This window comes from Peromyscus leucopus, chromosome 7 (genome assembly GCF_004664715.2).
Source record: "Peromyscus leucopus breed LL Stock chromosome 7, UCI_PerLeu_2.1, whole genome shotgun sequence".
Taxonomy (NCBI): Eukaryota; Metazoa; Chordata; class Mammalia; order Rodentia; family Cricetidae; genus Peromyscus; species Peromyscus leucopus.
In genome coordinates this window covers 2,092,676-2,118,140 of record NC_051069.1, presented here as the reverse complement: position 1 = coordinate 2,118,140, position 25,465 = coordinate 2,092,676, and the positions used below count along the sequence as shown (strand labels likewise).

Genomic DNA, 25,465 nt, shown 5'->3' with positions numbered 1-25,465 from the left:
AATAACTGGTTAACTAATTTTGGTTTTTCAAGACAGTGTTTCTGTACATACACTGGCTGTCCTAGAACTTGCTCTGTAGACCAGGCTGGCCTCGAACTCACAGTGATCCACCTGCCTCTTCTGGGATTAAAGGTGGGCACTACCGTGCCCAGCTTCCTTCCTGTATCTTTTTTTTTTTTTTTTTTTTTTGGTTTTTCGAGACAGGGTTTCTCTGCGTAGCTTTGCGCCTTTCCTGGAGCTCACTTGGTAGCCCAGGCTAGCCTCGAACTCACAGAAATCCGCCTGGCTCTGCCTCCCGAGTGCTGGGATTAAAGGCGTGCGCCACCACCGCCCGGCTTCTTCCTGTATCTTAAGCTCATTCCTTCTCTGCCTGTCAGGCAAGATTTTAACTCAGATGAACTACATATGTAATTTCATATATCCCACGCTAGTTGCAAAGAATTCCTTTATTAAGCCTTTCTTAAGTTATTCGAGTTTGCAATCCCTGTCCTGCCATCCAGAATACTGATTGATGATATTCCTCCATCCTTTCCCCCCTTTCCTCCACATAGTCCCCACCAATGTGCTTTGCTGTTGGTTGATCTGTACACGGAGGATCAAACCATGGGCCTCTCATGTGCTAGGCAAACACTACCACTGAGCTACACCCCATCCCTCCTGTGGTCTGTTCTTCTTGCCACCCACCCAGGAATGGAGATTGAGCCTAGGGCCTCATGTATGATAAACAGTGCCTTACTACTGAGCCTTTTTCATTTTGAGAAGAGGTCTCACTGAGTTATCCAGCCTGGCCTTGAACTCTCAAGTTGGTAGGATTACAGGTCTGGTCCAGTTCACCATTCATTCATTCTTTTTCATTTATTCTTACTCACCATTCAGATCCCAGATAACCAGACCTCTTCATTTGTATTTTTCTACTGAAAAACATGCTCGCCAATTTCCTAGCTTTATTTATATCATTGTCTGGTTATAGAATTTCTTATTATGTAGATCAAGCTGTCCTTAAACTCACAGAGATCTGCTGGGGATGGATTAAAGGCATGGACCACCACATCCAGCCTTTCTGTGACTCCCCCCCCCCTTTTTTTTTTTTTTTTTTTTTTGGTTTTTCGAGACAGGTTTTCTCTGTGTAGTTTTGGTGCCTGTCCTGGATCTCACTCTGTAAACTAGGCTGGCCTCAAACTCACAGAGATCATCTACCTGGCTCTGGCTCTGGAGTGCTGGCTGTTGCCGCTGCCGCCGCCGCTGCCGCCGCCGCCGCCCAGCCTTTCTGTGGCTTTTGAAGTTTTGGTTACCTGCATCTTCACTATCTGGCCATTCTATGTGCAGAGCCAATGGTCTCTTCTGCTGTTGTCATTTAATCTACTTTCTAGTCATTGCCTCTTGCCTCCTGTGATCATGACTGGATGCTAGGCCTTACAGGTTTTAGTATTCATAGAAATATTTGTGAACAAAGGTAAAGTTTTATATCTAAATACAAAGATAATTTATATTTGCTCTACCCAAGTAGTGGTGGCACTAATACTACAAAGGACATGGGTACTGGGGGCACGGTGCTGTTTTCAACGTGGTATGATACATAGATGCAGTCTGTCACCACATGAAGAGTCCCCATGACCACGGCAACTCTTATAAAGGAAAGCGTTGAACTGGGGCTGGCTCACAGCTTCAGAGGTTCAGTCCATTATCATCACGGTGGGGAGCGTGGCAGACATGGTACTAGAGAGGAAGCTGAGTCCTACATCTTGCAGGCAACAGGAAGTTGACTGAGACACTGGGTGGTATCCTGAGCATAGGAAACCTCAAAGCCTGCTTGCACAGTGACACACTTCCTTCATCAAAGCCATACTCATTCCATCAAAGCCACACCTGCTAACAGTAACGTGAGATTATTGGGGCCAATTACATTCAAACTACCACACAGTCCTTGCAAGATTTCTTTGGTTCAGGTTCTTCTTTGGTTCCAGAATGCAACACATCACATCTCAAAACAAAACTTAGGGTGACCTCTTTCCCAGGACAGCCTTTACAGTCTTTCCCCTTCACTTTACATCCTTAAAAACCACTTCAGAATGATGTTCAGTATCTTAACAGCTTCTCAGCATTAACAAATACCTCTTTTTTTTTTTCCACCTCAAATGGTGGGTTCATCTCCTTAGATTTTAGTCTCAGTCTCTGTGTGTCCTCCCCACTTCTCTCTCTGGTGCAGGGAATCAAGTACTAGGCCACAGCTCATGCTAGGTAAGTCCACTACCTACCACTCAACCGCATCTTTGGGCCTCTAAATATAGCTGACTAAGCGTTTTGTGTATCATCTGCCTCCTTACCAGAAGTTCCACACTCTTCATTGGGACAACGATACAATAATGCATTTCCTGCCAACAGGAAATAGCCAGGACAAGTAAAGACATTTCAATACAAGGAAGACTTGCAAGCCTGTCTTTGGGTAGGTGTCAGGAGCAATGATGTACAGGAAGGTGAGAAGTCTCAGACGTGCACAGTATAAATTGGACCTTAGCATTTTTAAAAGGCAATGGATTTGGAATCACTCAGGATCTTCAATTTAGTCTATGTTCTTGAATTAGTTATTGATGTGCCTCTTTTCTGAGATGAGAGCTCCCTAATGTAGGCTGACCCTGAACTTTCAACCATCTACAGGTGTGCACTACTACGCCTGACTTACTGGCACACTTAACTTTTCTCCCCCATAAAATAATCATTCAACCCATTTCTAAGGGTTATTTTTTAAAAATATTATAGGCTTTCAGGGCACTATGTTCTACTTCATTTCATGGGCTACAGTCATAATTGTACGTGTCTTTTTCTGACCTATTGATGTTTTGGTTTGATATAAGAATGTAAGTTTCATGTGGGCAGACCAGTTGCTGTTTAAGTCTTCAGTATTCATGAGATCCCATGTTAAGAGCCCATTCCATATAAGCAAGGCAGATATGGTAACATTGTCTTCTTGGAGTCAGGTCTGCCATTAAGATACCAAATACTTCTGAACATAGATTTGTTGACTGATGAGCTTTTATGAAAATATAAGTGTTAAAAGCTTAATAAACAACAAGTGGCCTTATATAAAAATATATTGTCATATCATTTTCCTTTTATTATTATTATTATTATGATGATGATGATGATGATGCGTGTGTATGATGTGTGAATGTGGGCATTTTGTGCTATGGTACATGCCTAGTGGATAGCTGTGGAGTTGATTCTTTCCTGACAACTTGACATGGGTTCTGGGGATGGAGCTCATCAGAGTTCTGGGGATGGAGCTCATCAGAGTTCTGGGGATGGAGCTCATCAGAGTTCTGGGCATGGAGGCTTCAGAGTTCTGGGGATGGAGGCATCAGAGTTCTGGGCATGGAGGCTTCAGAGTTCTGGGGATGGAGGCTTCAGAGTTCTGGGGATGGAGGCATCAGAGTTCTGGGGATGGAGGCATCAGAGTTCTGGGGATGGAGACTTCAGAGTTCTGGGGATGGAGGCATCAGAGTTCTGGGGATGGAGACTTCAGAGTTCTGGGGATGGAGACTTCAGAGTTCTGGGGATGGAGGCATCAGAGTTCTGGGGATGGAGACTTCAGAGTTCTGGGGATGGAGACTTCAGAGTTCTGGGGATGGAGACTTCAGAGTTCTGGGGATGGAGACTTCAGAGTTGGTGGCTTAAGCACAGTTACTTGGCAAGACATTTTGCTGGTCCTTGATTGTCATTCCTTTTTTTTTTTTTTTAAGACAGGGTCTCACTGTATGGCCCTGACTCATCTGAAACTCTTTATGTAGACCAGGCTGGCTTGCACTCACAGAAATCCACCTGCATCTGCCTCCTGATTGCTGGGGTTAAAGATGTGTGCCATCATGCCTGGCTGATTCATTCCTTTTTGAATAGTATTCTTTCTTCCTCCCTCCCTCCCTCCCTCCCTCCCTCCCTCCCTCTCTCCCTTCCTCTCTCTCTTTTTGGGAGGGGGTTGTTTTGAGACAGGGTTTCTCTGTGTAGCCCTGGCTATCCTGGAACTTGCTCTGTAGACCAGGCTGGCCTCAAACTCAGAGATCTGCCTGCTTCTGCCTCCCAAATGCTGGGATAAAATGCATGTGCCACCAACGCTCAGCTTGAATAGTATTCTTAAAAAAAATTAGGGCCTGGCATGGTGGTATATACCTTTAACCCCAGCTCTCAGGAGGCAGAAGCAGGCATATTTCTATGAGTTCTAAGTCTACCTGGTCTACATAGAGTTCCAGGCCAGCTAGGGCTACATACATAGTGAGTTACTATGTAAACAAATTGTATTTATTATTATTATTATTGTGTGTGTGTGTCTTGAATGCATGGGGGTGCCCGAGCCATGGAGCACTTGTGAAGGTCAATTTTTTGGAGTCTCTTCTTTACCTCCACCTTTAGAAGAGTTTTCAGGCCGGGTGGTGATGGCGCACGCCTTTAATCCCAGCACTCGGGAGGCAGAGCCAGGCGGATCTCTGTGAGTTGGAGGCCAGCCTGGGCTACCAAGTGAGTTCCAGGAAAAGGCGCAAAGCTACACAGAGAAACCCTGTCTCGAGTTTTCAGGCCACTAGGTCACTTAGCAAATGCCATCTTGTTGGCCCTCAACTTACTATTTTTTATTTTTTTATTTTTTTTTGAGACAGGGTCTCTGTGTACTTTTGGAGCCTTTCCTGGAACTTGCACTGTAGAACAGGTTGGCCTCAAACTCAGAGATCCACCTGCCCCTGCCTCCTGAGTGCTGGGATTAAAGGCGTGTGCTACCATCACCTGGCCCTGAAACTTTTTTTTTTTTTTTAAAAAAAACTTGAACAGTATATAATGAATAACTTTACACGCTTGGCTTCACTGGGGATCAAGCCTGGGGCTTCGGGTATGTTTGGCAAGCACTCTACCACTGAGCATCATCTCCAGGCAGCACAGTCCTTTGCTTTTCATCTGACTAAATAACACTTTACCAAACTTGTTTCCCCTAACTGTTAACATCTTACCACATTTTTTTGATTGCCAGCATAATGTCATTTTTGTCTTTCTCCAATTATTTGCAAATACATTGCAGGCACGATAACATCATCTACTTCCACTAGGGGCTCTCCACAAAATCCTATTCTGTTCCACACGTTTAACATTTATGGGATGACAAAATCTAATCAGTTGGCTCCAACTGTCCCTTTACTATTGCCCCTTTCTTTGAGCCACGACTCAAATAATAAACATACAGTATGTTTGTCGTGTCTCTGGTCATTTTTATCTCATTGCTTTTATTTTCACCACAGTGTTCTTTCGAATAGGGAAGAGCAGGTAACTTCCTGAGAACTGAAGATAATCTGTTATTTACTCCTTACCAGATTCATGGTAAGCACTCTCTGTATTTTGGAAAGTGAAATCTTTCTCAAGGTAACAGATGAGAATACACAGATTTCCAAGATTACTCCATTATTAGAGGTCTTTTTTCCCCTTAGAAGGAAACAGCTGGATAAAAATTCATTCCCTTTGAATATATCATTAATGTGGAGTTAGTAATTAGATCCCTGGTTAAAAGTATCCACAGAAGATGATCCGGAAGAGGGAGAACAATGATAGAATAAAACCTAAGGTTTACTGCAAACATGGACAATAGGTGTTGGCCCTTAAGCAAAACTCAACATCTTAATTTACTGTGAAGGGATGGAGTGAGGTGCAATTGGTCTGGAAGATTAAGAACCTTTGAATTCTAAAATCCTGTGAGTGTGAAACCCATTTGTAGATTAAGACAGTTGAACCCAGGATCAGGAGGTTTGGATACTAGCACAGCTCTGCCACACACAAGCCACGGGAACTTTTGTAAGTCATTTCATCTCTTCAGGCATCTGGGAGATTTACCTCACAGAGTTGGGAGGGACTATGGGGGTTGTTATATCCGAGAGTTCCTTAAAAGCCATAAAGACAGAAGGGCAGCGGGAGTGCACGCTTATAATCCCAACACTCAGGAGGCAGGGGGATCTCTGTGAGTTCCAGGCCAACCAGGGCTTACACAGTGAGTTCCAGGACAACCGGGTCTACACAGAGAAACCCTGAATCCGGAATAAATAAATAAATAAATAAATAAATAAATAAATAGAAAAAGAAAGCCACAAAGAAATACCGAACTGTCAGGTATGCTTTTTATAACGTCCGGTTTTCCTCCATTTGAGCTAATTGCATCAGAAAAGGCAACCCAAAGTCAGTTACACCTCATCAATTTAAGTTTTAAAAGCAGGAAATTGGAGAAAGGGGTAAAAATAAGGACGCAAACAAACAAAACCCACCACCAGTAAGCGTTAGTCCAGTTCTTGTGTATCCTACTTAACTTTATCAAACTTTCAGTTTATTCCATAAATGCTTATGTTGTGATGATTCATAATCCTGACTAAAATTACGAAGAGACACTCACTAGTACAGGCTGGTTCTCCATAAAGAGGCCCCTGTCCTTGACATTCTAAATGCTGAGGGCGCAAGACAGCACACACGGCACAGGATCAGAGAAACAAGTACTTAAAAACTAATCTCTTTTTGTGAACAATTTCATTGAGCCGTCACGTCCACCAGGGTGGATGGGCAAACAGGCCAACACGGAGAGGACGTTTTTTTGGTGGTTTTCAGGGGCAGCCCTAGAACGAACTAAACTTCAGGATGTCGCAGCGTGACACTGTCTCCTGGGAGAGCCAGTGGGCAGTGTCCTACAGGTCCCCGGGGCTCGCAGCCTCAGGAGGTTTCTCTGGGCGTTCGGGGGCGGAACCCGGCGACCCAGGTTCCCTGGTGTACCCCGACCACCTTTCCGCGATGACTCCGTGCTTCTTCCGGGGAGGCTTGGCGTGCGTACACGCCCCCCTTCGCTACGGTGGAGATACGCGCCTACTCTCTGTACTCTGGGGTGCCTCTCACGTGGCGGTGGCTCCAGATGCGGGACGCGAAGAGAAGATGGTTAATGGAGAGGTGGGGACCGCCGGTGCAAAGGACAGCTGTGCGGTCGGACGCGCTGGAAGGTCCGGGGCCCACGCCAGGGGCAGCGCCGCTAGTCGTTCAGAGCTCCGCCCCCGCCATGCTTGCTCAGTGCGCACGCGCACCCGTCATCCGGGTGCCGCTGCTGCAGGTTGCGCTGGGGCTGCGGGCCGGGGGGCGTGGTCCCCGCGGGGGGGCGTGGTCAGCGGCTCATTGTGCGCAGCGTAGCGCGGCGCCGCTGGCCGCCCGGCCCCGGGTTGGAAGTTGGTGCTGCCGCGGCCACCGCCTCCACCGCCGCTGCCTCCTCCTCCGCCGCCGCCGCCCTGCAGCCCACTCGCTGCCTCGGCAGCGCGCTGCTTTCCCAAAATGGCTGCCGCTGCCGCTGCCGGGGCCGTGGCAGCCTCGGCCGCCTCAGGGCAGGCGGAAGGGAAGAAGATCACCGAGCTGCGGGTCATCGACCTCAGGTCGGAGCTGAAGCGCCGCAACTTGGACATCAACGGGGTCAAGACGGTGCTGGTCTCCCGGCTGAAGCAGGTGAGGCCCCGGCGCTGCGCGCAGGGCAGCGTAGGCCGCGCCGCTGGGTTGCTGCGCTTCCGCGGTCGCGGCGGACCGGGCGGCGCCTGTGCGTGCCGGGCGCGCGAGGCCGGAGCCTCCGCGACAAGCCTGGCCTTCCAGCGGCCTCGCGAGCCGCCGCTGGTCGCGCCCCCCGCGTCTCCCCCGGGACATCCTCTCGGTCGGCGCCGCGGCCTGCCGAGGGCGGTGCTGCAGACCCGGGGCGGCGCTGGGTACCCCGGCCTGCGGTCGGTGCGCAGCGCGTGCATCGCTCGGGCTCCGAGGCGATGGTTAGTTTGCTGACTTGGTCGAAGTTACCGTTTAATTGTGCCCAACCGTTTCTTCACCCCTGTTCGGAGAAATCGGTAGTGGGAGTTGATGGGTGGATGAGAAGGAAGGTTTGTCTTCTCCCCCTGGGCTTTTAGTTGATTTATTTTTTTAATTTTTAGTTTCTGATTGCATCAGCATAATCATCTTACGTTCTCAGCCCTGCTAAGCTTTCAGGTTTATTCACGTGAAGCCTTGGAATCGGAGAGGGGGAACAAGTGTACGCAATACACGTTAGGAAAACTCTTCGTTATTTAAGTGGCTATAAACTTTTCTGTAATAGAACATTAGATTCTTGTTCAGTATATATGTGACATATAACTATCGACTCGTTGAAATTTCAAGTTCCAAGACATTTTGATACTTAATGACCCCCCCACCCCCACCCCCGTGTAGCGTAATAACTCGTTTGTGAAGTCGGTTTGTAGAATAACTGGCAATTCTAATGTCTTGAGACTTGAGGTTTGCTAATATATTTTCATTAAATTTTTATAAAATAAGTTTAGATAGTTTGTGTAGCATATTAACTTCTCTTTCTAATGTAGGCTATTGAAGAGGAAGGAGGCGATCCAGATAATATTGAATTAACTGTTTCAACTGATACTCCAAACAAGAAACCAACCAAAGGCAAAGGTTGTTACGAGTTCTGAACATATTTTCAAATATACTTTCGGTTATATAACTTGGCTCTGCTCTTGTACCACTTGCCCTGTTTATACGGTGCTACTCTTTGCTGTCTCCCTCCGGCACTCTGCCTTCTTGGGTCAAGGAAGAAAAGTTGCTGTTACCAGGCTCCGAGTAACTTGTAGCCTTTTAGATTCGGCTGAAGTTGACTAGAAAGTGAGCAAGTTCTTTATTGATTCTGGAGAAAAGCACAAAGTTATGTTGCATACCGCTCCTTCATAGTAGGACGTGCTAAAGAATCAAATAACACTTTGATCTGTGTCTACCTTGCCCCACAATTGGCAGAGTTTTGATGAAATTCCTAACACACCTTCCCTTGGCTCTTTGCTGTTCTTTCTAGTGTATTAAAAGTTCTGTAACCTTTATGTTTAGTATTTTATTTGACAGACTGGTTATTTCGCATTTGTTCCATTATGCAGTCTAATAATTTTCAGTGAAATTCAAAAGACATCATCAGTCATACTAATAAAGGCAAAAAAAAAAAAAAAGCCACAAATAATTAGCTCTTTTTTTTTTTCCCCGAGACAGGGTTTCTCTGTGTAGTTTTGGTGCCTGTCCTGGATCTCGCTCTGTAGACCAGGCTGGCCTTGAACTCACAGGGATCCACCTGGCTCTGCCTCATGAGTGATGGGATTAAAGGCATGTGGCACCACCACCCGGTAATAATTAGCTCTTCAAGAAGTTTTAAGCTTCTTTTGTATGGGGATACTAAAGGTTTTTAATATCATAACTTTTAAATTCGATTTAGTTGTATTTCCAAGGAAAGAATGATTGCTGTGAATAGCTAAAAGTAATTTTCAAATGCACATTTTTATAATAAGTGGGAATTAGGTACTGTTGAAAACATCCAACTAGTGTAATCTTATTTTAATAATTGCAAATTCCCCCAACCCCTCCCTGCTTTTGAAGGACTATGGCAGAGGGTAGACAACTAGCTGTCTGATGACTGGTCTCTATAGTTTCTAGACAGAATAAGTCATGGACTTCTGGGCATTTTGTTATTGTAACATAACTTTGCTGCTGGACCCGGTCTATACAGGATTGTAATGGGAGTAAGATGATTGAATAGGCCAGGCAGTGGCAGTAGTGCACACCTTTAATCCCAGCACTGAGGAGGTACAGGCAGGTGGGTCTGGGTTTCGAGGCCAGCCTGGTCTACAGAGCGAGTTCCAGGACAGCCAAAGCTACACAGAGAAACCCTGTCTGGAAAAACCAACCAACCAACCCACCAAAGATGATTGACTAGATTAATCTAAATAGAAGGGAACCTTCAATTTTGACCTTAAGCACTGTGTCTTAGGACCTGGCCAGCTTACTATTTGAGATTTCTTGATTCAGGAGTTCCCTGGGTGTGCTGATAGAAATTAAAAAAGGAGAAGCATTTCCTGGGTCAGTAGTTATGGCAACATGGAGATAGAATTTAGAAGATTAGCAATATTATCTTGAAAATCTGTGGCTTTTAAACTTGAGCGATACATTGGTATCACCTTGGAAACTGCCAGTGAAGCAGTTGTTTCATAATGGGAAAGAAATATGGCAGGAATGAACATGTTTTGTATAGGTTACTGATTCACATCATTTATTTGGTGTATTGTGATAGCTTACAAGCCATGTATTAATCATAGTCTCAAGTTAACTTAATGATTTTAGCATTGATATGCCACCTAATTTATTCAGTTAACACATGCTTTTCTTGTTTGATTTTGACATATTTTTCTTTGTATTTGTAGTTCTGTGCATATACATACATACATACATGCATACATACATTCATCAATCTATCTTAAAAGGATGTATGTTCCGTCTGGAGGTAAAGCTCACTGGGTCAGCCCGTGGGTTCAATCTCTGTCACTCTCCTCTCCCCACCTAAAATATGTTAAATGATTATGCTCAGGGAAGAGGAAAAGGAGTCTATAATCTTATATATAGAATTTTTTAAAGGCATAGTTTCAAGGACAAAAGTCTGTGGTATTGATCATGTTGTAGTGGGTTCTGGTATTTGTAATAACATGTAGCTAATATCAAAACAGTTTGCATTCTGGATTAGTTCTCAGTTTCTTTACAGTCTCTTTCCTGGGAACTTTTTAATAAGTAACCTAGATGAAAGCTGCTCCCATTGAGAGTTACTATCGTATTACTTGGGTGTGTGTTAAGAAAGCTGTTAAACAGGTAGAGCCAATGCCTCCCTGCCTTGTTTCAGATACTGTATCTGATTTCTTCTAGATTTTCAACATTCAAAATCACCTCTAAACTTCAGCAAATTATGTGTTAGCAAATCAATGCAGCAGTCAGAATTAAGTATCATTAATTGGTGTTGAAACTAATTTTCAGTGCATATAGGCTAAAACAAAACAAAACAGATGTAGAATTTCCACCTATAGGAGTAAGTATAATTTGTAATTTTGGTTTGGTCAAGCATCTGATATCTAATATTTTTGTGAGAAAATAACATATATTATGTGTTTATTTTGTAAAACTTTAAAAAATTATTATAGCTGGGCGGTGGTGGCGCACACCTTTAATCCCAACACTTGGGAGGCAGAGGCAGGAAGATCTCTGTGAGTTTGAGGCCAGCCTGGTCTACAGAGTGAGATCTAGGACAGGCACCAAAACTACACAGGGAAACTGTCTCAAAAAATCAAATATGTGCCGGGCGTTGGTGGCGCACGCCTTTAATCCCAGCACTCGGGAGGCAGAGCCAGGCGGATCTCTGTGAGTTCGAGGCCAACCTGGGCTACCAAGTGAGCTCCAGGAAAGGCGCAAAGCTACACAGAGAAACCCTGTCTCGAAAAACCAAAAAAAAAAAAAAAAAAAATCAAATATGTATGTGTGTGTATACACAAACACACACACACACACACACACACACACACACACAATCAACTAAGATAATGTAATTAGTAGCCTTAGAGCACATTTTGAGTAGTTCAGTCCCAGTGAATGGTTGTTCTGCTCTTCTACCTGCTTTAAATTTTAGTATGTTGAATGTTAGTCACTAACAAAACTGTGGTGAAAGGTGGACTTTGAGCCCAGGATTGTCACAGGTGTTTCTTATGTGCCTGCTAGACTGAAAGATCCAGTGTAAGGATCAGTGAAGTCCCAGGATGTAGTCCTTACACCTCTAACAGCCTGGGGCAAGTATTTTGTGCTCAGATGTTGGTTGAATAAATTCTGAAGGCTGTTGGAGAAGTGTTATTTCCTAAAGTACTACTTGCTGCCTGTCTCGCTTGTACATTTGTAGGAAGCATTTACACCAGGCATTTTTCCTCTGGAGCACAGTGGTTTCTCCTGATACACTCACTATGTCAAGTGTACTTTGAGAATGCACAGCTCACTGCATTGTTCTTGTATTTGTTACCACGCTGTAGCTGCATTGGAAAGCCTCCCGACCCTTGCTGGAATAGCATCTAGTGTCAGGGATCGTATGTTGTTTTTATTTCAGAACGCTCATTTGTCTCAGCCGTTAAAACAGTGTTTGTCATTAAGGCACTCCTGCCCATTTTTCAGCTATGATATCAAGTATGGAATAAAGCTAGTCGATGCCTGTATAGTACTTGCCTGCCAGCTCAGTCATCTTAGGTGTTCAGAGGCCGAGGAACTCATGTAAACTAAACTGTTGATCGTGCATGAAGTGCAGAAAAAAAGTCATTATTAGTGTTGATGGCCTGAGATTTTAATGAAAAGATTGAATGGCGGCTTAGAGCGCATGTGGATTATTGATTTATTTAATCAGTCATTCTTCTGAAAGAATGAAAGGACCTCAGTGTTTTACAGCCTCTGGTCCTAAGCTGCATAACACGAGTGGCCTGTGTGGCAGCCCTTCTCCTCTGGAATAGTAGTTTAGTGTTTTCCTGGTCATAAAGGTGAAGTGTTTTCCTTTTTTAAATTAGATAATCCAGAATAATACAAAAAAAAACCAAAACCAAAACCAAAAATAGCTCTTAACCCTCCCACCTTGAATTTGTCATTGTGTTTAAGTATTTTTTTTTTTTGTACTTAAATTTTTTCTTTGGATTTTTAAAATTGTATTAATTTTATCAGCCAGGCGGTGGTGGCCACGCCTTTAATCCCAGCACCTGGAGGCAGAGGCCTGCGGATCTCTGAGTTCGAGGCCAGCCTGGTCTATATAGTGAATTCCAGGCAAGGGCTACAGAGGGAAACCCTGTCTCGAAAAACTATTTTATCTATAGGAGTTTTTGCTTGCATGTCTTTATGTACATCACATGCATACTTGAAGAAGTGAGAAGATGTTGGATCTCTTGGGGCTCAGAATCTGGAGTTATAGATGGCTGTGAACACTGTGTGGGTGCTGGGAACCCAGCCCAGGTCCTCTAGAAGAGCAACAAGTGCTCCCAGCAGCTGAGCCATCACTCCAGGCCCATTTCCCCCTTTTCAACACTTTCAATACGTCCACGTCATGTACTTGGTGCTTTGTTAAAGGTAGGTAGAAACCCACTTTGCTCAGTGTGGAGAATCTGAAAACAGTCCCTTTCCTCCCAGATTTTTCTCACTCTGGCCTCTTTAGTCACACCCATCATTTAAATGGTATTCTATACTCTGCATTAAAGTCACTCAAAATCAGATACCAGTTTCCCACTTCTTTGTGGCTCAGTTTCTGTGCTCTGTCAGGCCACCAGTCTTCTCTGGAAGCTTCCAGATGGTTCTCATGTGCAGCTGAGGCTACTCTGCCTTTTCTGGGTGACTCTGCTCATCAATTTTATAGTTCCAAAAGCCTTTTACACTGCTTTTGTTTGATTCTCCCAGATGTGTCGAGATGTAAGCAGGACTTAAAAATAAATAAATAAAAAAAATATATATGTATTAATAGTTTTAACATTTTTTAGATTTATTCATTTTATGTGTGTTTTGCCTCTATGTATGTCTGTGTACTACCTGTATGCCTGGTGCCCTTGGAGGCCAGAAGAGGCATCAGATCCCCTGGAACTGGAGTTATGGATAGGTGTGAGTCACTCCTGGGTCCTCTACAAAGGTAGCCAGTGCTCTTAATCACTGAGCCGTCTCTCCAGCCCTACAACTATATTTAGTTGATAGCTATTAACAGCCTGACAGTAACTCAAATAAGTTTTAATACTTTTCATTTTTACATACTTGTTTTATTATTATTTTCTCAGTGCTAGGGTGTCAGCCCAGATTTGGGGCCTCACACATGCTAGGCAGGTGCTCAGCTACTAAACTATATGTACCTGGGCCCTTTCACTATCTTTAAAAATCTCATGTTTATTCTAATTATCATTAGATGACATATTTAAGGGACTTTGAAGATATATACTTTGGGTATTGATTCATTATGATGAATATGAATCACCTTTTCTGCACCCCCCCCCCCCAACAGGGTTTCTCTGTGTAGCCTTGGCTGCCCTAGAACTCACTCTGTAGACCAGGCTGGCTTCGAACTTCTGCCTCTGCCTCTCAAGTGCTGGGATTAAAGACGTTCGCCACCACTGCCTGGCTGAATTGCCTTTACACACACACACACACACACACAATCACACAATCTGTATACATAAGTATATATGTGTATATATTTCTTTTTCCTTGGTTTCCCCTGAAGTAGATTAAAAAAAAAAAAAATCAAACTCATTTATTCGGTGACTGCTCTATTTAAGACAGGGTGCAAAGACTTTCAGAAATTTTGTTCTGTTAGTAAAATGTTAGTTAATAGAAGCTAAATACAGCTGGGTGTGATGGTATACACCTGTAATCCTAGCACTTGGGAGAGGGACAGGAGTTTTTATTTTGGGGCCAGCCTGAGCTATATAGAGAAACTTAATCTCAAGAATAAAGTAAAATAAAGCAACAGTAGCTAAAATAGATGCCAGCAATTACCACAGGAATGATTTTTGGTTAAAATATTCTAGGCCGGGGCTGGCAAGATGGCTTAGTGATAAAAGGTGCCTGCCACTGCACAGCTTGAGTTCGGTCCCTGAGGACCCCAATGGTGGAAGGAGAAAACTGACTCCTGCAGGCTGTCCTCCGAACATGCACCAGTGAGTGTGCCCGGACCAGACACAACAAGAGCAAATAATGAAGAGGAGGTTTTGGCTGGAAATGTCAGTGGTCAGTTGGAAATCATATCCCTTTCCAACAGACATTTTGTAACTAGGCCTCCTTCCCTCCCTGAGACTGAGGACCAACCTAGGACTCATGTCTGCTAGGCAGGAGCTCTGCCGCTGTGCTCTACAGCTTAGCTCTTCTTACCTGTATTTCAGAGTGATGTCTGTGTTCAAAGGTAAAGTTACTTGGAAAAATCACTTCAAAATCTACTTATTAAGTGGATTGCAAATTTTTTTTTTCTTTTTTTTTTTTGAGACAGGGTTTCTTTGTGTAGCTTTGGAGTCTGTCCTGGATCTCACTCTGTAGCTCAGGTTGATCTGGAACTCACAGAGATCCACCTGGCTCTACCTTCCCAGTGCCGGGATTAAAGGCGTCCACCACCACCACCACCACCACCACCACCACCACCACCACCACCACCACCGTCCGGTGAAGATTGCAAATCTTTAAAGGACCAATTTACCTTTGGAGAAGAAAAATCAATTTGTAACCTAAAACTTTTATATATATTTCTGAAATGTGTAAGTTCTGAAAGCTTTAAAAAAAAGTTTTGTGGTAAAAATGAGCTATTCTTGTTTGATGTAACCATTCATATATTTCAGCAAATATTTCCTTTTTTTTGTTTTTGTTTTTGTTTTTTGAGAAAGTTTCTTTGCTAGCCTTGAACTCAGGTGTCTGCCTGTCTCTGCCTCCTGAGTGCCACCATATCCCGTAGGTAAAAAATACTTCTAATGATTGTGAAGGAGTTTAACTTAGTAAGTGGAACATAGAGTGCCCATTCTTGCAAAGCCTGGAAGGTTGCAGTTCTTAGACATGACTGGCCTCAAGGTTTCATTAAGAATTTGTTGACCTACACACTGTCATTCACAAACATGTTTCTAACTTTGTCAACTTTGGTTTAAGTGATTTTTGCTTAAAAAGTGAATTTTATACATTTCAAAGTAGTTAACCTCTTCTACTGTAGCTTAAGATGTGATATGTTAATTTTGCTTTCATTTTCTATTCTTTTTTTCAGACAGTGTTTACTGGCCAACTTATTTTCTAGTTTTGTTTCACAAAGTATTAAGAATAATGTGCAAAGTTCATTACTTTGAGTTAGTCTTCCTCCTGGTCATGCTGCTCTCCTTTGGGCCAGTTTGCCTTTCTGTGGTACATGCCAGATTCCCTGAAGGACAAAGGAGGGGAAGTTGTCTGTAGGACTTTTGCCTAGCACAGGGTTAAGAGGAACAGACAGAAATGGCTACCAGCTGAATAAAGTGTGCTAAACATAAGTGTTATTGGAATGTGGTCCTTCTTGAAGACCTTGAACATCTGTGACTGCATGAAAAGCTAGAGACCTGCCGATACAACTTACAGCATCAGTTAAAGTTACTCCAGCCTTGTTGACAGGATGAGGTTGCATGTGACTCTTTGACTGACGTGTCACCTCTTACCTTTGTCCCAGTTGGGCTTAATAGAAGTCTAGACCTGGGCCTCCTAGTGTCTACTACTCTTCGTCTGTTAGGACCAGCCAGGAGGTTCCGGACAGTGAACACCTGCTGGCTCTAGTGCCGGACTGGCTTCTCTGCCGTATGGGCCCCATGGTGGCTCATGCAGGCTAGTTATATTTGTAGGGAGAGGTAATGATTGTTTTCACAGAGGAAGCATTTGCAATATAGTTTCAAATTCAGCATTAGTTAAATAAACCAGAGTTTCAGATCATCAAAATCTGATGACTAGATCAAAAGCAGCAAGTGTGAGTTTTCGGTTTTCTCAAATGCTGTGTACTGCAGTCTTATCTCTGTGTTGCCCAATCTTGTCCTTGTGGTTTTAAAGCTCATAAGGAGAGAGTCACTGTGTAGTGCTTTCATGTAACATGGCATCTGGCAACAGTGCAGAGCAACAGTAAGACTTTGCTGTGTGCCCTCTTCGGCCTCTTCTTGTCTGTCTGTCCTGGGGCAAGTTTCTTAACTGTTGTGAATTTCACAGTTTACAATTTGGGGGATGGGGGTGGTTTTGAGACAGGGTTTCTTCTCTGTGTAGCCCTGGCTGTTCTGGAACTCATTGTGTAGACCAGGCTGGTCTCTAACTCAGAGATCTGCCTGCCTCTGTCTCCCCAAGTGCAGAGATTAAAGGTGTGTGTCACCACAGTTGACATTTTAAAGATGGGGCCTTGGAGCCTTTATTTACAGCAGGAGAAATAGCAGCTGAGCATCTGCTCCATTTTCACTCCTCAGTGATCTCCTGCCTTCCAGGTGTGGGATTGGGCTTGATTGAAATATTGCTATCTTCGTGATCTTTTCAGCCTCGGTTTCTAGTTTGTGGAATGAGTGCTTCCGAGTAGCCGGAGGGTGAAATGCACAGGTCTGTGACTGTAGAAAGCATCCCTTGTGGACTCTGGACAGCAGGAAGAGTGAGCAGCAGCGGCGGTGGCTGCTGGTAGTTTGTGTTGAAGTGCAATTTGAGCTTCCTCTTAGTAAATTAAAGCAAGTGGGCTTCCCCTTGGAGTGTGCCTGGTGCGTGGCTTGTTCCCATGCTGTGAGTGTCTGTAAATTGTGTGCATTAACCACTTCCTAGAATGAGGCCTTGTTAGTCAGAAAAGTCTCCCCCTGGAATTCAGAGGTGAGCAAATGACTTTGCTGGTTTTTTGCTGGTTTGGGGCATGCTACTTGGCCTCTGAGCTCCTTACATCTTTGTAAAATTGTGGAAACCTGTCCTGTGTACCCAAGCATGCCTGTAAAATAAGTTGTATTTATAAAAAGTGCTTTGCAAATTGTAAGATAGATTTTAATTACAAAGACAAACTTAGCATTTTGAAGCAACTAAGGGAGTTCACCCTAAGCTTTGCCCTCTAGGCAACTTGGGTATGTATTTGTAGAGGGAAGGGCTTGAGGTTTTTAAAACCTTTTCCACCAAAATGTAGCATCCTTAAATTAAAAAAAAAAAAAAGTTTGTTATTTTATGTGTCTGAGTGTTTGCTTGTACATCTATAAGTGGACCAGTGTCTGTTACCCGTGCAGACCAGAAGAGGGCATCAGATCCCTTGGAATTGGAGTTACAGATGGTTGTGAGCTGCTACATGGGTGCTGAGAATAGAACCTGGGTCCTATGCAAAAGCTGTAAGTTCTAGTAACCCCTGAGCCATCTCCCTAGACCTTAAATATTTTTGTTATGAGATGTCCTTCTATAATGTAATAGACAAGTTAATGAGATCATGTGTGTTCAGTTTTCAGAAAAGCAACACCTTTGTTGTTATTTTTCTTCAACACACTTACAGGTTCTAATGAACAAGGGCTATGAAGTGGTCGCCCTTGAAGTCATTTCTATATTTAGATCTTAGGCTTCCCTTATTTTGATTGTTGTGTAAAATACTATTTATGATAAAAAGAATGATAGTAATTGTAAATTCTTAAGTACATTATACATTTATGTTTTCCTTAAACTTTCGGCACCGGTGGTCTAACTAGGAAGTTGAAGCCGGCAGCTGCAGTTGATGCATTGTAATCCAGCACTGGAAGGCTGCAGTGCAGGGCCAGCCTGAGCTACATAGTGAGTTCCGGGCTATCTGGGGCTAGGAAGTGAGACCTGTCTCATCTCCTTCCCCTTTGAAAGCAAGTTTTTAAAGACTCTGTATTCTCAAGGCATGCCCTGCTCCTTGAGTAAATGGGAAGCACAGTCTCCCAGGCTTGACTTCTTCCACTTGCCGGACGGACCAGTGTTTGGTTTCCTGTTACCCACTCACTCACTCACTCACTCACTCACTCACTCACTCACTCACAGAGGGGGTTTTGAATTGAGAACATGTGAAGATAGGGTGACTGGATAGTGATAGGAAAGAACTTACTTTTTAGCATTTCCCTTAGTAGCTAGACTCAGGAGTCACTAATCTTCAGCCTTGGCAGCAGAATGGTCAGTACCTGTTTCAGGCAAAAGGAAAAGGCAGGTTAGTTTGCTTCAGAAGGAAATAGTCGTTTACATTTCAAAAGAAATGAAAAAAAAGGTTAAAATATAAACACTAAAGTTTCAGTGGCTGTGATTTTCTAAAGACAACATTTACGGTGCATTACAGATTTTTAGGTAGGTTTTTTTTGGGGTGTGTGTGCTATATTGAAGACATAAGAAACTTGTAGCATTGGCTGTGTGGAATGTATTCCCTGCCTCCCAGAACTGTAGTAGCACTCTTTAAATTCCACCAAATAACATAGTTTTGAAAATGAGGGCTGAGCAGAGAACTCTTGTGGTCTGCCAGGAAGCTGGGGATGGTCTGCATCTGGAAGTCTGTTCTCCTGCCTTGCATCTGCTAGGTGTCATGTTGAGTGGGCAGCGCCTGGCCCTCATGCTAGCTAGAGTGGTCAGGACTGCTGTACTGAGGCTTTGGGGGAAAGAGAGCATCCAGCCAGTCACTGCACCAAAGGACTGTTTTCCCTTCGTGGGGAGGTGAGAGGTTCTGGAAACAGGACTAGACAGTTTGTATCAACTAGTATGCTGTGCAAGTGATGGGAGAGACTTGCCATGTAGCCTAGGTTAGCTGGAAGTAACGTGAGCTCTTGATCCTCCTGTGTCCACCTTCCAAATTGGTGGGATTACAGGTGTGGACTATCATGGCTGGCCAAGTGTGAGCGTTTTATTTCAGATAAAGCTGTTTAAGAGGAGGATTGAGGATTTTATGGATATCGAGTCTTGAACTTGGCTCTAGGTATCTGGTTACATATCTAGATTGTAAAACACTGTTGAAATGTGCTGCCACTGACAGGCTGAAGACAGAATGTGTGCGTGTGAAGGAAATGTCCCTTTGCATTAGGTGAGTTGAGGTGATGGGTCCTGACAGCACACATGTCAGGGAGATGGCATGGCTTTGGGAAAGCTTTTTTTGTTAGGGATAGCTATGACAAGGTGGTTTTTAAGTAGTTCCCATTAGCGTTGTAGATGGTCTCAGGAGTGGAGAGTAAGTGTAGAATGTTTTTTTTCTTCTTCAAGTAATAAACTACTGGTTGTTAGCCCATTTTCCTTCTTTCGCAGGTAAAAAACAAGAAGCAGATGAGTTGAGTGGAGATGCTTCTGTGGAAGATGATGCTTTTGTCAAGGTAAAGTGTTCATCTCTAGGTTAAGATGTATACTTTGTGTGATGGTAAATTCATGGATTTTGACTTGAACAATAGACACTGAAGAACATAGGTTAAAGAGACTTAAATATTGGCAGCCCCGTGAGCTCTCATAATTGAGGTATACAAGAAATAACTCTAGCTAACTGAGACATGAAGAAAATCTAAGCTGGGTATGGTGGCACATACCTTTAATTCTAGCAGAGGCAGGCAGATCTCTGAGGCCAGCCTAGGCTACACAGACCCTTGGCTTAAAAAACAAAACAAAACTAAAACTGATAAGTATGTTTGGGTATTCAAGTGGGAATCTGAGGCCTGAGGACCTGGAGAACACCCAGGATAATGAATGGTGTGTTAGGTGGACAGCATTGCACTTGTAAAGGATACTGGTATTTTTTTCAGTCTGCTTGTTGCATTAACTTTTATACACTATATGTAGGACTCGATCATGTATACTTTAAAACCAGAGAGGGAAAATTGCTGATGTGTTATTACCTAGTAAGGATCATATTAAGAAATTTGTTACACTGGTTAAAAGATAAATACACCACACCTTTTTGAACCAAAAAGGAATGTACCTCAAAAACAGAAAATTAAATAAGTAATTTTGATTGGGGCAGTGATAGTTCTGTGTATTACAAGTATAGAACAAGTTATTTTTAGTTGTAGTTGGTATTTTATTTCTTTGAATGAAAAGTAGTGTGCTCTTCATTGGGTCTTAAGCACTGTGGCATTTGCAGATATTAATGATCACAGTGCTTTTTAAATTACATGCATTTTTATTCCCATCTATTCTGTGTTCTTATGTTAGTTAGTTCACATTGTCAAAATTGTCTCTGGGTATTTGTGTGTTGACTATGAGGTCAGCTCTTGTCCATTTTCCCACCTGTAGCTCCTACAGCCTAGCTCTGTGCTCTCTCTGCTCCACACACACATCACACCGCACAGAGATAGAAGCATTTCATTGAGAACCTTGAAAGCAGATAGTTTTATTAACTATTTGCCTGGGGAGCCACTAAACTTAGTGACTGCATTCCTATAACCAGCTTTTGTTTGAGCCTTTAAGAACTCTTTAGTTTTGATATCTATTATTCTTGTGGTGTGTCTTTCACTGGGTCTATTTCTTTGTTATTAGTTTCTGTGCTTCTTTACTAGTGTGTGATTAAGCAAAAATTATAAACTAGAAAACATTGCAACTTGTAAAAAGAATGTTTAGTTTCCTACTGTTTTTAAATTGTATCAGTCATTTGGAATGTTAGAGGAGATACATGCTTTTTGAGTGGAGTAGTGAGATGGCCCATCTGCTGGGAGGATACTTTTGTGTCAGCCTTAAAATAATCTGGTGAGGTCTAGAATAGCAAAAGAGATTGTTAGAAAACTGTGTGAATATACCATTAGTTCTTAATATTTCTTCACATTAAAAGTGTATGTGATGTAGTTGATAAAATCAGTGGATTTCTTTTCTTGCTTCTAGAACTGTTCATTTCAGAAGTTTTAGAGTAGTGGTGGGTAAATGGCAGTCCAGTAGTTGTTTCTGTGGGTAAATGACGTCCAGGTTTGCTTCAGAATGGTGTAGTTAGTTCCTTCAGGGACTCCCTCCATCTTTGTGCCTCTGCCATCCTAAATGACCTACACTGTTAGCCCCTTCCTCCCACGCTCCCTAGTCAGGCTGGTGGTGGTGGTCACCGCAGAGCCCACTCTGTGGGCTCTGCACTGTGGAGCAGCCATGGCTTTGCTGCCCTCCTGCCTCACTAGACAGTTTCCCTTCTGAGTTCAGCTACAAATGGTGAGTAGACTGCCTTTTCCTTGTTAGCCCAGAAACAACTTCTTAAACCTTGATTTGCTGCAGAATAAATAAGGAAGGTGCATCTGCGACTGTCAGTCCTTACTCCTGGTACAGAGCTAACCCCAACCCATGTCCTCTTCCTATGTAAATGGACAGTGAGAGTTTTGAAGCAGTACTTTAAATGAACAATATGCATACTTTTCAAGAGTAGACTGATGCAGCAATGGGAGTTCTCTCTTATTAACTAGAAGTCAACTTCATGTTTAAATATGCATGTGATGTCCAGGGTCTCTGCTGTTAAATTAGACCGGCACATGGAGAGTGGAGAATCACTTCATTTCCTAGAAGCTATGCCTTCTGGACAGCTCTTAGACTGTGGCTTGGAAACTCTGAAATAATTGAACTTAGAGTATCTCTGTAGTGATTCAGCTTATATTTCAGTGTGGAATTTGAGATTTAGTTATGGCTCATTGGTTTGGTTATTGACTACATGCTTAAAAGGCAGTTTATGTGACAGGTACAAATGCTTGGCCTTGCACTCTGGAATATCATAAAATACAGTCAGATTTGTATTTGTATCTACAACACATGTAGAGTTGTAAATTTTCAAACGTGTTTGGTGGATAACCCACACCACTTGGCCTCTAGTTGTACCAAATTTTCTTACCATTAAAAGGACTGTGAATTGGAGAATCAAGAGACACATGAACAAGATGGAAATGACGAGCTAAAGGACTTGGAAGAATTTGGTGAAAGTGAAGAAGACATTGTGCATTCCCAGGAGTTGCTTTCTGCAGAAGAGAACAAGAAGACCGAAGAATTAATAGAGGCAGAAGCAATAGAAGAAGATAGAGAAAAAGAGGACATCGAGAGTCAGGTCTTCAGCCAGTTTTCTTAAAACATGACCCAGATAAATTAAGATTTACTAATAGAAAGTTTTTTGTTTTGTTTTGTTTTGTTTTTGTTTTTTTGGTTTGATTTGGAGGTCTCAGAACTTAAAAAGAAGTATATTTTGTAAAATTACCCAGAATCTTATCATCTAAGGCTTTTAAATTTTTTGCTTATTTTATATATATATTTACATAGTTATTGCCATGCCATAAATCGCTGTTGATTCTATATTTTATTTTTATATAACATACCATAATTACTTGGTAATTAGGCTACTTTTTGTGTGTCTGATAGCTGCTTTAAACCTTAAACATTTAAGGTTTGGGGGGTTTTCTATGCCAATAGGAATGAGTGTGCCTATTTCACTCAGACCTTGCCAGTATTACTTGGTGATAGGTCCTTCCACCCCCCATTTGCTTCAGTAGGATAAAAAGTTATGTTTCTTCATTTATTATCAAGGGTAAGAAAATTAAAGTTGAGTTGTAAAGTGATTTTCATATCTTTCCTTTAAAATAGACCATTGTCCTGCTTTGAAGTATGATAGATCTCAGGAAAACCATTGGATCATAGGCAATGAGGACTGTCAGTATTCATAAAGCACTTGCCTCTTGCCTAGGCTGGTAAATGAGGGGCTCAAGACTTTTCTAACTATGTAGTAGCACAACTGATAGTTTTCTGTTGTCATAAATAGTGTAGCCTGAATTCCTGGTTTGGTGCCCACAGTTATCAGAGCATGAGGCAGTGATACCCAGGTCTGAGCGTCAAAGCGTTCCTGTTGTACCTAGATGTTTTGTAAAGCAAAGCTGTTGTATACCTTTTACTTAGGACACTGAAGCTCAAGAAGGCGAAGATGACACTTTTCTAACAGCCCAAGTAAGTTTGCACTTAGTCCTGTGAGTATAACATTGTGGGGGAAGGGCTTGGAAAAGCAACCGTAGCTTTACTTTGTGACTCTTTACTTCATAAAACTGCTTTAAGTTTAACCGGGAGCTTTGAATGTAATGTGGACAAACTGTTGGCAGCTGAAGGTTCTGGTGCCGCAAAAGTGATTAGGAACAGAGGTTCCTGTTATTTTTAGAGTTAGAAAGTTCAACCTTTGTGTAAAATAGTAGAGACTTCTTACAAAACAGGCTTTTAGGAAGTCTAAATCTTGTTTGTTTGTTTTTTTCCATTTGGTGTAAAATAATTTAAAGTATGATATCCTTTTCAATGCTTTAATTTTTTATTAGTCTAACATTGCTAGGATGAACTTTGATAATAGTGGGAACTCTTGGTGTTGACGTTGTTGCGGAAGTGGCTGCATGTGAACGTGGTGAGACTTGCTTTGCTCCCTCTTATACACGGCGTACATTTGAAAGCACCCCAGTGCTGGAAACAACATTTATAGATGGTTTCATCTATTCACAAGGACCTGTTGTATAGTAATTCTTTAAGTGCCATGCTTTCAAATAGAGATACCTTACCACTCACCACTGGCTAGATTGCTAGATTTAGGAAAAATGGTGATGGAGTCTGTGACTCAGTAGTGTCCACTAGAAGAGCAGTTACAGGAGTACATCATGTTCAGACTGCAGAGCTGGGGTAGAGAGATGGCTCCCTGCTTAAGAGCATTTACTGTTTGCAGAGGAGCGAGGTTTCGATCCCAGTACCCACATGGTGGCTCACAGCCATCTGTCACTCCAGGCCTGGGGGATTTGATACCCTCCTCTAGCCTTTACTTGGCAACAGACGTGCACGTGGTACACAGACATACATGCAGGCAAAACCATTCACACTCATAAAATCAATCTTCAGGGGGAAAAAGAAAAGACTGTAGCCAGCTGTTCCCAGCTGTGTGCCTATTCTGTGGCTGTCTTGCCTTGCTGTGGTTGTCCTCACAGAGGAGTGAGGTGAGCTGTGGCTCCCTGTTTTACCTCGGTGGAAGAGAACTGACATTTCTGGGAGCAGTGTTTCTGGTCACTTGTAATACTCAGGAAGGGGCCCTTTGGACAGTGAGAGGCAGCAGGCCTGTCCCCCTTCTCTCTGTGTGCCCTCATTTCTGCATGATAGATGAGGGGGGAGGACTTTTCTAGATTACTAAATTTCAGAAAACTGGAATTGAGCTCTGTGTAGTTTTGGCAACTTTTTGAGTTCCACTGCTGGGATGCTTCGAGCTTATGCAGCTAGTGAGCTGCGTGGCAGTGTTGTGTCTAGGAACCTTGTTTACACCACAGGCTACTTTATTACAGCATGTTCAACAGGTGGAAGTAAAGTGTCTCATGGAACAGTTACCTTTTTAAAGTTTAAGCCATTTTTTTTTAATTGGTTTTTCGAGACAGGGTTTCTCTGTAGTTTTGGTGCCTCTACTGGATCTCGTGCTGTAGCCCAGGCTGGCCTCGAACTCACAGAGATCTGCCTGGCTCTGCCTCCCGAGTGCTGGGATTGAAGGCGTGCGTCACCACTGCATGGCTAAACCAATTTCTATGGGATAGAATAAGTGAAACCATTCCATCCTGATAGTGAAAGAAAAGTTATTTCAGAGACCAAGTTATGAAATTATATCAAAAAATACAGAGGCTACATCTTCAGAGAGATTTTAAATAAAATCTTATAGCTGAGAGTTATGGTGCAGCCTCTAACTTGGAACTTAGAAGGTAAAACAGGTGCATCACAGACAGCAGGATTGCAAGTTCGAGGCCAGGCTAAGCTACATGACTAGACCCTGTCTAAAAACCCATAAGAAGAAAATACAGCTGGGCAGTGGTGGGGCACACCTTTAGTTTCAGCACTCAGAAGGCAGAGGCAGGAGGATCTCTTGAGTTCTAGGCCAGCCTAGTCTACAGGATGAGTTCCAGAATAGCCAGGACTACACAGAGAAACCCTGTCTCGAGTGAACAAACAAACAAAAAGTAAGAAAGAAAATTATAATGTCCTTTATTTTTCTTTTTGTAAATAATGTATATGAAAAAAACCTGGAGATATACAAATTTATAGATTCCCCTGTGATTGGATGCTTCTAAACATGCTTTCTGAATATATGTATTGGGGGGACAACTGTTAGCCAACTTGAACTCTTTTCAGCTCCTCCAGGCCTACTTCCTCCACCATTTACATTGTACACGACGGCAGTGTT

The 25,465-nt window shown here is 42.9% G+C and overlaps 1 protein-coding gene across 4 annotated transcripts in view; it reads left to right on the top strand.

Moving 5' to 3' along the window:
* Positions 1–7,130: 7,130 nt before the first annotated feature.
* Positions 7,131–25,465, top strand: part of Sltm (SAFB like transcription modulator) — a 47,304-nt gene continuing 28,969 nt past the window's right edge. For 2 of the 4 annotated variants that reach the window (XM_028865748.2, XM_028865728.2), the window contains exons 1-5: positions 7,131–7,491; positions 8,382–8,469; positions 19,594–19,658; positions 22,139–22,339; positions 23,179–23,226. In XM_028865748.2, the coding sequence (XP_028721581.1) occupies positions 7,324–7,491; positions 8,382–8,469; positions 19,594–19,658; positions 22,139–22,339; positions 23,179–23,226 (570 nt within the window). In that variant the 5' untranslated portion in view covers positions 7,131–7,323. The remainder of the gene's footprint in view (positions 7,492–8,381; positions 8,470–19,593; positions 19,659–22,138; positions 22,340–23,178; positions 23,227–25,465) is intronic. The other 2 variants (XM_028865718.2, XM_028865739.2) reach the window with 2 other exon arrangements.